This window comes from Dermacentor variabilis, chromosome 4, assembly GCF_050947875.1.
Source record: "Dermacentor variabilis isolate Ectoservices chromosome 4, ASM5094787v1, whole genome shotgun sequence".
NCBI lineage: Eukaryota > Metazoa > Arthropoda > Arachnida > Ixodida > Ixodidae > Dermacentor > Dermacentor variabilis.
The window spans coordinates 19,139,726-19,153,788 of NC_134571.1; the positions used below are offsets into that span (position 1 = coordinate 19,139,726).

Genomic DNA, 14,063 nt, shown 5'->3' on the forward strand with positions numbered 1-14,063 from the left:
CGTGGTGTGAACAGTGTTTGTGTGTTTTCATTGTGCTGGCAGTGGCTCCATGCCCCCGAGTAAAAATATTGTAGTTGGTATCGGGCTTTCGTTATAACCAGATTGTCTTCTGTAAAAGATTATTTTCGAAAAATATCTGCGAACGTCCGTCACGCTTTCTGACATGCGGTTCGTCGAAGGACGGACACAGGAGACAGTCTGACAACTCGCGGTAAAACGCAGAGAAGTGTATGTACTACAAGGAAAACGTTATAAAGGAACAATGCACGCTCACGAGCCTAGCACACCAATGCACTGACTTGGTCTCTGCCGATGTTATGTCCTAGAAGTTCGTAGTGAAAAAGAAAAGTCGCAGTCTCGCCAGAAAGTCAAAGCATCGATTGCGATAGCAAATTATGAAGTTTTACGAAGTAAGGATAGCTTTATCGGCCGTATAAACTTGGAAACATTCTCTTACTAGCTGAATTAACAAGCATGGTGTCAGCGCGCACAGGCAAGCATGAACACATCACACTCGATGACCGCGGACGCTCGCTGTCAAAACGCTGGCATCGGAAGACTGCGTTTGCTTTCCGCCTTCCTCCCTCGCGCGCGCCAGGTTGAGCCGCAGTCTTGGGCTCCCCACGCGTGCTTTCACTCGCACATGCAGCATACGGCGCACGGCAGCGGTATTGTCGCCCTTGGACTTCATACGGAACGTCGCGGCGACGGCGATGGCAAAAATTCGCCTGGAGTGACCGTATAATTTCTATCGCAATAAAAAGGTCCGATGCGCCCACAATAGGTTGGTTCGCTTTCACTCCGACAGGTGTGGCGCTGATAGTGTCGTCTAGCTATGGTGTTCTAGTAGTCTAGCGCTGGCTCTGGCTTGCGATGGCTCGAGGTGGTGGCGGAGACGGGGGTCGGCTACGTCGCGCACCGGGGCCGCGGGTCGGGGCTCCCGAGTGGTTGTCCCAGACACCTGTGCAGGCCTGGGCCTGACGCTCAGCAGTCGTCGCTCGCGCAGCCGCCTTCAATCTCTGCAGCATGTCCCTGGTAGTCCTGGAACACCAGATGAGCTCCGAACTCCTCGTGCTCAGCGTTACCCGGTTGGCTGCCCTGGTCGCTGGCTGACGCCATTTGCGAAGACAAAACAATTCCTGTTGCCACTTCTGTTCCAGGGAGCTGTCAATAAGCACATTCAGCTCTCGTCGTTTCCTGGCCTTGACTTGACGGCTCCCAGGTCCTCGATCCACTTGAATTCTTAAAGATTGACGATAAATCCTTGGCTGCCTCATCCATTCGGAGCCCATGATATTACACACTCTTTTTTTCCCATGCCCTGCAAATGGCGTGTGGCCTCTACCCACAAGACAGCGAAGCAAGTTCACACAGACGTAGGTGTGTCCCTGCCGGACTTCGTCGCACAGACTCTCGCACTTGGGCCAAAGTTCACCACAGTGGGAAGGAACATTCCAGCGGGCTTACTATGGTGCGTGATGTGTCGAGGCATGCTCCGGAATGTGAGGGTGACCGTTGCGTGTCTGAGGGTGTGGACGTGCTGCGGTCGTACTCTCCTCGTCAAAGCGTTATTCCTGTTGAAAGGGTGTGTTCCTACCTCACCGACAATAGTCTTTGTCTTGCAGCAGCTGACAAAGAAGGTGGGTTTTTCGTCACATGCAACCATGATAACTTCTAGGAAAAAGTGAAAGCTTCCATTGATTCTCTCTTTATTAGACGAACTGGTGTTGATCTGAGGAGGGTAAAATCGCAGGCAAAACGCATATTATTGGAATTGAATTTAGGCACTCTTGCACAATCGGTAGACAGCAAGGAACGGTTGGCCCTTCGGATGTTTTTCTCCGCGAAAATCCACAAGCCGGAAACGCCCTTCCGTGTTATTATTTCGGAAAAAGGCACGCGGCAATATTCTCTTTCCTGTTGGCTTCAGTGTCACCTTAAGAAGCTGGATGTTAATGACCCGTTTCTGGTTGAAGGATCTTTCTAGGCGATGCACTACCTTTCTCAACATTCTGACGTCCCATTTAAGGCTACGTCCATAGACATAAAGGACTTGTTTTATTCTATTCCGCATCAGGCACTCCTGGTTATTATCGAAGAATCCATTAGTAGTTTTGGTCAGCGCTTGTCTTCGTCGTCCTTTTTGTCCCTCGTCTATGTATGCGCTGTAAATGACGATTGATACCATGGTGCGAGCAAAGCCGGGATTTTGAAACATTCTATGCCTATTCCATTGCTTTTCGCGTTTCGTGCGTGGTCAGAGCGGCGCTTCCGCCGCGTTATCAAGGGGCTTTCGTTATCAATGTGACCAGTCGGCCTTGGCGAGAGACGGATAATAAGTGTGACGTAGGGAGTAAGAAAAACCTGCTGTTGGTGCTCCTTCCCTACTACTATCAACGTGATGCGCTGTCTCTTCGGGTTTACGACAGGCACAGTAGTTCATTTCAATCAGCTTATTTGAGGGGGCTGCTTTATGATGCGCGTGGGAACGCACTCATGTGGTATTTTTCATACTTCGTGAGGTTTCTTTGCCAGTCGGAAAAAATTGTACGCAATCAGTACGTCGCTGAAAACACCGCAGTTAGATGTCATTTCGGAGTGCCTACAAATGCCCCATTGACACTTTGAATATTAGGACAGTACTTCTCGACTTAGATAATTAATTGCAATTACCGAATGAAATTTCAGTAACGAAAGAACTGGCGGCTACTCCACTGTACTGGAAACAAGATACACTAGATTTTCTTCGAGTAACGCAACTGCTATTTTTTTAAGTCTTGGTGCAAGATAGTTGGAGAACACTGTATAATTCACTCAGTAAACCAAATGAGGCTAAGCTGGATTCACTCGAAATCAATATCAACAGCAGTTATGCGCAGCAGCGCCTATGCTGGGACTCACAGAAAAAAAAAATGAGAGAGAGAGAGAGAGAGAGAGAGAGAGAGAGAGAGAGAGAAAGGCTGCAATTTCACCGGAAAGGCGAAGCAGCATTAGTGATATACAAGTATGCGACAATAGAGAGGTTTAGAATAGGGGCCCCAATAGTTTGGGGCCCCAATAAGCTTTGCGAGTGTTAATGTTGGGGCATGCAGGAGTGAAGAGTTTTATGGCGTTTTTCACTGGTCGATTCGGAGCAGAATTTCTTGCTCCGTGGCAACGAATCCGAATTTCACTGGTCGATCTGGAGCGGGTTCGCGCGTTCCACTGGTCGTTTCGGATCAACTCGCCCCGCGCCGGATCGCTCTCACTTGCTCCGCCGCCGAGGCGCGGATTCGGGCGGAAATAGCTCGCGTCACTTCCGTTTTCAAGCGAAATCGGTACCCGGTTGGTACGCACAACATTGTGTTGCTTCGCAAAATGGCTGCGTTCGGTGCTGCTGCAGCGCTCGCGTTTAGCGATGAGAGCGCGGACGACAGCGATTACGAAGTGACGCAAGTGCTGTACGAAGACTTCTATGCACGTTGTCCATACACAATCCTTGCGGGCGCGACATGGAAATGACGGACTATGCGACTGCCACGGTCAAATTACACACGGGTACGGCGAGTTTGGTTGCCGTGGAAACGTATAGAACGGAAGTAGGGCTGGTTTTCGGAACCGGTTCGTGAGACTTGTACGCAGACTTCCTGTGTGATCCGCCGCGGAGCGTTTTTGCGCTCCGCTGGCCGATTCGGATTTGTGAAACCCGAGCGCTCGCTCGAGGATTTCGGCGGCCGCTCCAGATCGACCAGTGAAAAACGCCGTTAGAATAGGGCTTTGCGTTTGTGGATAGCGTCTTGCGCGGACAACGCCACTACGGCGTCAAGGAAAAGCTATTAGAAATAATTAAATAATGTATACCATTTTATGATAGGAATAGTAATTTTGACTTGCGTGTATTCGCGTTTAATTACAATTTAGAGGTTATTCTGTAAGCAGCAAACAATTAGTTGCGCTTAGTTTTGAGCGAACCAACTTCACGTGCCTTCACTAGCCAAGCCAACGAGCTTAGCCGTGTTAGGCCTACGAGCCATAAAATCCACAGTCGAATTCGGAATCAGCGACGTTTAATCAATCAATCTGTATAACACACGCTAGTTGAGAGAAAGCGATAAACGCAGTCACTTCTCCGAGCTTGCCAACATCACGCGTTACCACGAATCGAACCCAGTTTGGTGCTAGGTTAGAGCCGTTGCTTCGATGGGCGCCGCCATGTTTGTTTACTCAAATCTTTTGGGGCAACTTTAGGAGCTGCCGCTAAATCAGTGAAATAGCGTGCCCAACGCAAAACCCAAGCGCAGTTAGCATCTCGCGCATGCGCGGTGGCTTCGACGCTATCTTTTGGGGTCCCCTATTCTAAAATTCTAAAACTCTCTAATTACACGAAGGAAGATTACACCACCGAGAGGACTCAGGCTATTCTTCGCTCAATTCTTCGAGGTCACATGAAGTTTCTTCAAGTGCAAGCAATATATATATATATAAATATGGAGTTCGGAAAGCTGGTTCCCCCCCCCCCCCGAAATAATGAAAACTCTCACCTATGCTTCTCATCGTTATTAAAAAAAATTTTCACATTCGAGTACTCAAAACATTATAATGGTTTTTTGCCATTACAATGCACATCATATATAACACACTTTATTAAAAGCACAAATGGAACATCAGAAACAATTAACGAAGCAGTTGGCTCACAAATTCAGGGGAACATACTTGGTCATGCATTATTATATGAAGTTAAGAAAGATAGCCTTTTTGGCCAATTAATATCAGTGCATACCTTCACGGCCAAATAAAGAATGTGGGCCGCCTGCGGTGACGGCAGAGTGAAAAGACAAACGATATTTTAGTTAGGATGGTCGCGGCAGCTCTCGCTTATTGCTGACATTCAGGCAGACACAGACACTCTTCGCGCCTAGATGAAACTTATGTGTTTTCTGACGGTAGAGTGTAACGCTTTATTTCGTTAGACTCAGACGTGATTGTCTCAAGAGATGCTTTGAATGGAGCCCAAGGGTTCAGCTAGAGAACACCTACACGTTTAATTAACACACCGTGCGCCCCTTCGACAGCGCACGCGGCCGTGGTACACCTGTGGCGCCCTATGACGCGTCACTTGCCAAGCAGGTGTGCAGTTCGTCAGCTTCGCAAAACCGAGCTTACATCACTGCCTACCTGTGGCGCGTTGAATTGCACTTCTACTCAAAGCGCCGCGGTTCAAAGTAGTCTCATCATCCAGCAACGATCACACGCAAGTGCCAGCCAGTGTTGAGAGATGGCGCCAGCGTCCGAGGGTCACGCAGGCGGTGTTGATGGCCGGTCTTGGCTCACGAAGGGGCGGCGTGGCTGGTGCGATGTGCGTGCGTGTGAGTGCGTGCGGCGTGCCGTGCTTGTGTCAAAAGTAGCCGCGGAGCATCGCTGTGGCGGCGCGGCGGCCGATTTGAGTGGCCGCTCGTCGCGCAAGCCTTTTGTGCTCGGATGGTGGCGTCCGTGCGATGGCCGCGTCAGATGACGACCGCAGCAGCATCAACCTGAGCCTTCGGCTACGCGCGGGCTCCAGCGGCTCGCGGGACTCCTACTACATGGACCTGGACCGGGGCATCGACTCCGACATCGAGATGGAGCCCCTCTCGGAGAAGACTGCCATCGAGCTCGTGAGACTCGGCGCACCGCACCTGCCTCCGGCTGGCGTGCTTCCCGAGATAACCGTGGACCCTGGGTCCACGGCCACTTCAGAGCAGCTCGAGTCCGACTCGTCGGCCGGCTGTGCCAGCGAACCTTACCTCGAAGGGGACTACCCCGGCAAGAACGCCAAAGAGTGAGTGCCTGCGCGTGTTTGGTGTAAGCTGAGCAGCCTGCACGGGCCGCGCCCCCATTTCCCGGGTGTTGTCGGCGCGTGTTCTTTGCTGTTGACAGCCGCTGTTGTTAACGGCGCGTTGAACTGATGCGAATGTTTCGCTGAGAGCAGACGGCGACCTGCGCTGACCCTGCGACGAGCGCAAAAAGGGGCTTGTCGTGACGGATTGTGGCGGCCGCATACAAACTTTACTCGTTTCCCTCTCTTTACATGTTTTATGCGCAACGTATAGATGGGACGACTGCGCGGACGTTGCGCTGCGCCTTTTTTTTTTTTTTTTTTAAGTAGGTGCTAATTCACAAGCGTGTTGCAAGCTGACGGTTATACATTGGCGATAATTAAGAACGGAAACGATGCTCTTTACCGGGTTTTGTAAGAAATTTTGGTAGACTACACGCATTACAAATGGTAAAACTGCACTTTCTTATTATTGGTCATTTCGTGGTAACTGGGCGTCGTTACGTATCTGATGCTTTGTAAGCAGCTGGCATCTGTTAAAATGGGTATTGTCACGGGAGTGTCGTCTGTGAAGCTGTAGGAGATAGCTTTTATTTTTCCTTGCAATTTCGAGTTTCAGCGTAAACTTTTTATTCGGCACGGAATGGACCTTTGGTCTAATTATCTTGGAAAAGGAAAATTATTTCATATTAAACTCCTCTGGCGGACTAGGCCCATATTTCGAGTCAGTCATCTTAAAATGCGATCACTTTGCGGTAAAAGTGACTTCCTCTCATGCTTTAGAAGCGTACTATGTTGGGCTAGTTGGTATATAGCATAGCATATTCGATTTACGTGGCGCAAGGCAAAAAAAGAAAAAAAAAAGTGCGCCAGCTTGTAGTCTGTCTTTTTTTTTTTTACTTGTGGGCTTTTACCTTGCGCCACATACCACGAATTCTTCTCGTTTTACATTCGACTGGTTGCTACCGCACTCTGACTCGGGTTCGCACCCATACCTCTCGACATTGGCCCAGCGAAGGCGTACCCGACCAAATGTTCAGCTGCTCCGCGAGCAATCGGAAGAACCACGTGATCAAAATTTACCCGGATCTCGGTCGCGCTAGGTGAGAGCGCCTGTGAGCGCCCTGAGCTTGAGCACGGCGCTCTAAACGAACCAGGTGAATGTGTTCGAAGAACTCCACTTGGAAAAGCCGAACCGCACCACGAGAGTGCTCCATAGATCGCTCAAAAATAACCGCTCGAATGTACCATCACATTTTAGTAGTTAATGGTACTACTTAGTAGCACGTACACTGTAAACGAATTTACCGCCTTAAAGTTGTTTTACTGTGTCCATAACCAAGATGCTTACACCCTAGGAAACGTGCATTTCCACAAACCAAAGCACCTGTAATTGAGTGCTTTGAGTTGCCATAACACCCTTTTCTCTAGAGGGTGCAAATGGCATTTGCATCCATTGCTTAGAAGCTTGCATGTACGCGCTATTCATTGCCGCACCTTGCGATTCCAGTGAATAATCACTAGGCAGCGCCACATAGTAAAACTTGGAGCCACTAAAACGTACAGTTGCTGCATGGAGCGATACATTCGCTAAAACCAGCTAGAAAAAAAATAATTCTGCAGAGTTTTTCCTCTCAGATTTGCATTATTAATTTATGATAGGGCAAATGTCACAACAGCACTTCGATATCCGGGCATCTCCTATACACACCAACAAAGCAACCACAACACAGAACCCACATATGCACGGCAAACTCGCATGCAAACACTGCTTGCGCTGCCTGTATGCGCCCGCATACTCATTACGGTTTGTAAAGCCATGGTTTTTCAACCTGCAATGTAATGTCAGTGGGCGCATCTCTGTTCGGTGCGGTTAAATAATAAATTTCGACAGAATGCTCTTTAGATATTGTCAACTAATAGGCACATCAAACCCACACAGATCTGTTCATATAAAATCGCACTAGTCTGTATTCAGTGTCTTTCGACTAGCGACATCCAAATATCAGCATGGTTGTGACATGTACAAAGAGCAGGTGTTTTGATTGCCCATAACATCCTAAGCACCCCTGAGCACCAAAAGGGTGCTTTCAGTGAATAATACGCTTTCACATAAAAGAAAACGTTTTTTTTTTTTTTTGTAATCAAAACACCCTTCCACATTCTTGCTAATTTATTCGGCAAAATGGTGTTTCTGGTGCTCGAAGCCTTCTTAAGGGGTTCTAAGTGGTTTACAGTGTAACCTTGTCTAAAGCATTACTTCGTAGACATAGGAGCAGCTGGAAAAACTCGAGTGCATTTGCGTAGAAACAGCACTAAGTTCTGCATAGTACTTCCACTAACGAGTAAGCACCGCAGCCTATAGTCACGTGTGTCCCCTGCGCTGTTGCACTATTAGCTGAAAAATTAACGTTTAAATGCATTTGAAGAAAAAAATATTAAGACAGTTTCGCCCGACGGACGAAGCAGTGCCAGCGATCAATTGTGCCATTTTTTACTGCATTACTGCAAGTATTGCTCTCGATCGCCGTTTGAGAGAAGTCAGAATCCGGGGGGAAAAAATGGAGAAAAAAAAGAAGAAACGACAAAACAATTTGCTGAAAATTCTCTACGAGATTACGAAGAACTTGAACGAGAACTTTTAAGGTCTGCAGCTTTCAAATATTAGCTACTTGGCAACGTCCTAAATACACGTATTACAGTACACGTCTGAGATATATTCTTTTACGTCAACTGCATAGTGTTTATTGATTTCGTTTCGAAAAATTCTCCGTATGTAAAGGTCTGCTTAGGACAAAAAGAAAAATAATAACCGTCATGGCGAAATCCGCTATACAATTCGCTATAGCCGGTAAATGCGCTAGGCTGATTCTCGCCAGATGTTACGAAAAATCCGCTAGGTAATTAAGTTATACCTCGCGTCTGAGAAAGCTTCTCCGGGTAAAACGGGTACTGGTTAACACAGCGACAAGTAACTCTTTCATTATTTTTCAATGATGACAATTATAATTACTACAGTGCCTGCAACGAAGTCGACACCCATAATTAAAGGTCCCGTTACAGTCGACTATGGGGCCCTTGTCTGTATGTTTTTATCCTACCTTGTAGCTTTTAAATGAACTTAATAAACATTCTGGTGTATGTGCAAACAACGAAGACGAAGGGGCGACGACAGAACCATGCGCCGTTTCGTGTCTCCACTTCGTTGTTTGCGCTGTAGTAATTGTTAATCAATAGCAACTAGCCCAATTCACCGTTCCTCTAAGCATTTGTACAACACGCTACTGCGAAACCGTCACTGATGGGAACTAAAAATTTTTTCGAAATAGAGAGGAGCGAAGACCGGACGCCCACATGATACCCCGCTCAGACATGCGCATGTCAGGTGTACGCAGTGTGCGGGAATGAATGTAGTTTTGCAAACTACGACGTTGAGCGAGTTGGTGCATAACTATCAATCCTTCCTTTCCAAGTGGATCCGCCTTGCAAATGCGCCAGCCAAAATCGTAAGTTGCAATATGTGCTGTCAAGCGTAATCAGCTGAAAATTTAATTGGCAAACGTTTTTTTTAATTAGTCGATCATGCGTTTCGATTTCCGGTGCCAGTAATTTCCGCTTTTTCGAGTAATCCAGCTGCACATTATAACTATAATATCTGCCGCAGGCGCTTCTAAAAACCCTGGTACACGCAACGCGGCCAACATCTTTAAAACGTGAAGTGCTCTTTCTCTCCGTTTGTTCCTCGTCATTCCTCACCTTTTGCGCCACAAATATTGACGACTTGAGGAAAGGGTCTCGCATATCTCCGGAAACGCAGCTGCCGAGCAATCGCTTTGCATGCAAGTTCTGCCTAACAAGGTGAATGGCGCAGCAAACGAGCTACTGAAGGACAATGTATAGAGCGCTGATTAGGGTCCTCTGTCTGTGCGCCAGCTGTGCTATTCAAGTTTGACAGAGCGAAGGTCTGCTTCGGACAGAACACGCAGGATCGCTATGCGGCCGCCCGCATATATGCGATATCATATAAAGGCAAATAATTTTTTTTTCTAGAAGGTTGTACTGCCGCTTCCTTTTTTAGGTGTGGCACGACCGCTCAGTAATGAAAACAAAGCGAGTTTTCATCGAACGGTCGTGAAGGTAGTCAGTGAAAAGAAACGACCGGAACGTTGACTATCTATAGCGTTTACAACATGAACACGCGTGAATATCCAGAAAATGCTGTGCAGGTGCACGCTTAATATCACGTTGTGCTTGTTGACATATGATTGATTTATTGCATTAACTTAGCGAGGGTATGTACGGCGGTTGTTTGGCAACACCAAAACCGACTTTAGTCTCGCTGTATCTTCATGACCTCAGGCTCGCAACTTACCCAGGAGTTGATGAAATCCAAAATAATTAATTCACGGGTTTTAGGGTCCCGCTGGAACACAGTGGCTAAGTAGAGGGCTCCGGTTTAATTTCTACCATCCGAAGTCCTTTAACACGTGCGTCCAAAGTGCGGTGCGCACAGACGTCATCGCATTCCGCACCCCCATCGAAATCTGAGCGGGAATCGAGCCCTCGACCTCGCGCTCACCAATGCAACGCCGTAGAGCCCCTGAGCCACCACGAAGGGTACAACTTAATCTGAAATTTGACCCGATTGATCAGCGCTAAAAAACAAACTCAGCACAAAAGAAAGAAGGGGTTGACACGGGAGAAATGCTATAATATCAACTGTTCATTCCACAACGTCGCCACGAACTGTATATAAATGATTCGCGCATGTGCAGATGCGTTAATGAAAAGAAAAAAAGTTTGGCTGTGGCGATGTAAGCCTCGAGTAAACTGATTTCTTTCGCGTACAAAGAAACAGAAGGCTCACTGACGCAGCCACCTCCCCTATTTTTTTTTTTTTATGTGAAAGCCTTCCATTACCAACAGGGCTTGGTCTTTAAAGCTTTCTCTAAGAATCTTAGCTTTCCGAAACAATGGCCTCTCAACCGCAGGTGTTCACGCGCTCCGCCAGATGCGTATACGTTCCTTATTCCTTACGTCAAGATTTTTCTGTTTTGATTTAGGCATTCGCACATGAATTTAATTGAATTCTGGGATTCTACCAAGGACCCAAACCATGTACCCAAACCTACATACACTTAGCCGTATTCACGACACACGATACAATGACGAATGCCCTTGGTGCGGTGACACCCCAACGTTACCGCACATCACGTGGATGTGTCCAAACAGACCGACACATATAAACTCCACACTACTAAACACACTAAGACTTTAAATTAACAGGCAGTGGGAGGCGCGGCTTGCGGACGAGGATTGGGATAGCCAACTCTCTCTCTCTCTCTCTCTCTCTCTCTCTCTCTCTCTCTCTCTCTCTCTCTCTCTCTCTCTCTCTCTCTCTCGCGCGCGCGCGCGCGCGCGCCATTTACTTTCCGTTTTCGCGTGTTACCCACCACGGTAGCCCATGAAGTGACACTGGTGTTGCGCTGCTAAGCTCGAGGTCGCCAGTTCGATCCCGGCCGTGGCGACTGCATTTCAGTGGGAGTTAAGATACCTATAAAGAAAAGGGCCACACAAGGAGACACACTCTCGCCTCTCGCTCTCAAGTCCTCTCGCCCTCAAGTCGGGTACTCTAACCACTTCACCACGGTTGTCTATTTTTTTTTTTGGCGCTGAAAACTTACTAATTTGTCTTGTTTTCTCAAATGCCATTTGTTGTTTGATATAGTAGTACAAAACAGGCAATAAAAAAAAAAAACTTCACCACGGTTGTCGGTTGACATGACCGGATATTAAGACAAGGTTAAGCATCGGAACGCAAGTGCGGCAATATAAAAGCGACTCGTCATTTTGTGCGTGCTATGCAGTGAGAGTCTAACGTTGAGTGTACTTGGAACCACAAGCGACAGCGAAAAGAAATCAACCCGAATATTCTTAGGGTGATTTAAACTGAGGCACTACGCGATGTATACGTGTAGTGAGCTCAAACGGGGCACCCAAGACGACAGAGAAGGCCAATTTCTCTGTCGCTTAGCGTGTCCAGTTTGAGCTACATATCGCTTCAGTTAAGTCCGTAACCTCCTTGGGACGGAAGGAACTTAGGTACTCTTGACCAAGAAAATCTAGCCGTATATCAATGACTTGCGCGTTTAATGTGTATCGCTCATTTATGGTGTGCGCACGAAGGGCATGACCCTTCAAATTCCAGCTTTTAAGTTTCACTCAATTTTCTCACGAAGAGGCAAGGTGCTATTTTGCATGTAGTTCAATAGACAGTGCACTAACTTCGAACTATTCACAATCTATAGACAATACCGTTCCCGCCGCGTCGCTCCGTGACACGGACGAAAACAGCGAAGTGCATTCGGAGTAACTGTTGTCGTTCGTCCTCCCGTTGCTCTCTTTCCGACTATGGACTTACTCTTCGAAGTTTGCACATGGCACGCACATTCATGCAGTTAGTCCTTTGAGGGACGAAAGTGCCCTTTTTAGGACTAACAGCCCAGTTACCCCCGTTTTTCCCTGTATTTTTCTTAGAGTGTAGAGTCTGTAAAGGGATACGTTTACCTAGGTCACTTACTCACATGGGACCCTGAGCATGAGAATGAAATTTACAGAAGAATAAAAATGGGTTGGATCGCCTACGGCAGACGTTGTCAGGTCCTGACTGGAAGCTTACCATTATCATTATAAAGAAATGTGTACAATCAGTGCACTCTACCGGTGCTAACAAATGGGACAGAAACTTGGAGACTAATAAATAAGCTCAAGAACAAGTTAAGGACCGTGCAAAGAGTGATGGAACGAAGAATGTTAGGCGTAACGTTAAGAGACAGGAAGAGAGCGGTGTGGATCAGAGAGCAAACAGGGATAGCCGATATTCCAATTCGCTTTAAGAGAAAAAAGTATGGAGCTGGGCAGGTCATGCAATGCGTAGGTTAGGTAACTGGTGGACCATTAGAGCTACAGAATGGGTGCCAAAACAAGGGAAGCGCAGTCGAGGACGGCAGAAGACTAGGTGGGGTGATGAAATTAAGAAATTCGCAGGCGCTAGTGGGAATCGGTTGGCGCAGAGCAGGGGTAATTGGAGATCGCAGGGAGAGGCTTTCGTCCTGCAGTGGACATAAATAGGAGGATGATGATTATGATTGTGTTTTTAGTGCTAATAATTATTTCAAATATATGCCAACTGTTCAGTCAGGGAGTCCTTTTGTAATTTGAAATGCTGCTGTTATTCAGGCCGTACATATTTATTGTCCGCTTCTAAATTACTTCTTCGATTTGCAGCAATATATACCAGCACATAGGTCAGTCTAATCGTCTGGCTGAAGAATGTTGTTTGTTTCTTAATAAGTGAGAATAAGTAAGAAGAGCACCAGCTCAACTTGTGCATTCTGAAACAGCGCAAGTACGCAAAGATACTGTGAAAAAAACTTGGAGCACGGTTAAGCTTCGCCTTTAAGAGTGGAACCCGATAGCTTTCAAAGATTCCTGCCATGCTTCTCAGGTTACCCGGAAACTGCTGCCTATGTAGCCGTAATGTTTACCGGGAAACGCTGGCGGCTATACACGAAGGCGAGCTTTCTCGTAGAAACGCGGCTTCATGCCTGGGCCGATCCCGGAGGCAGTACTCAGCCGCGTCAAAAAAATTACATCATTTTCAGGTTTGTGTTACTGTTTCGCAGTTTTAATGTTTAAGTCTGGGAATATTTAACATAAAAGGTGCGCGCTGTCGGTGTTTTGTTTCGTGACGTTTAGTTGTGGGCAGTCATTCTCAAAATTCCGAGGAATAACTTTGTCAAGAATGTAGGACAAGGTATGAGCAACTTTAGTAATAGAATGGTGTGGCAATATAACCCGCATATACCGCCTGTCGAATAGCAAGGCGTGGCATATACATATACCTAAGTATATACGCCAATTTTCGCCCACGGACAACTCAGCCGACGCCGGATTTTCTGCGACACGGGGCGTTAATACGTGACGTCGCAGAGTCTTCAGTGCTGCTTTCAAGCAAAGCCAAGCTGCGATCCGTCTTCGTTCGTTGCAAATCCTCCCCTGGAGATTGATTTGCAGTGTACATGCCGGTACGGATATTCTGCAAACGTCCAGCAGTGCGCAATTGCAGGTCAAGGAGGGAACGGGCAAATGCAGAGAGCGACTGGTCCCCGCATTCGGTGTCGGGAAAAAGAGACATCAGCGAGTCGTGCTCGACGGCTGGAGATTTCGTGAGTGTCCGCCGCTTTAGGGCTCGGCGCCGCACCCAGCC

General features: G+C 47.4%; 1 protein-coding gene across 1 annotated transcript in view; it reads left to right on the forward strand.

Annotated features, from left to right (window-relative positions):
- Positions 1-5,363: 5,363 nt before the first annotated feature.
- Positions 5,364-14,063, forward strand: part of LOC142578747 (proton channel OtopLc-like) — a 94,760-nt gene continuing 86,060 nt past the window's right edge. The window contains exon 1 of the mRNA XM_075688275.1: positions 5,364-5,797. Coding sequence (XP_075544390.1) covers positions 5,475-5,797 — 323 coding nt within the window. The 5' untranslated portion in view covers positions 5,364-5,474. The remainder of the gene's footprint in view (positions 5,798-14,063) is intronic.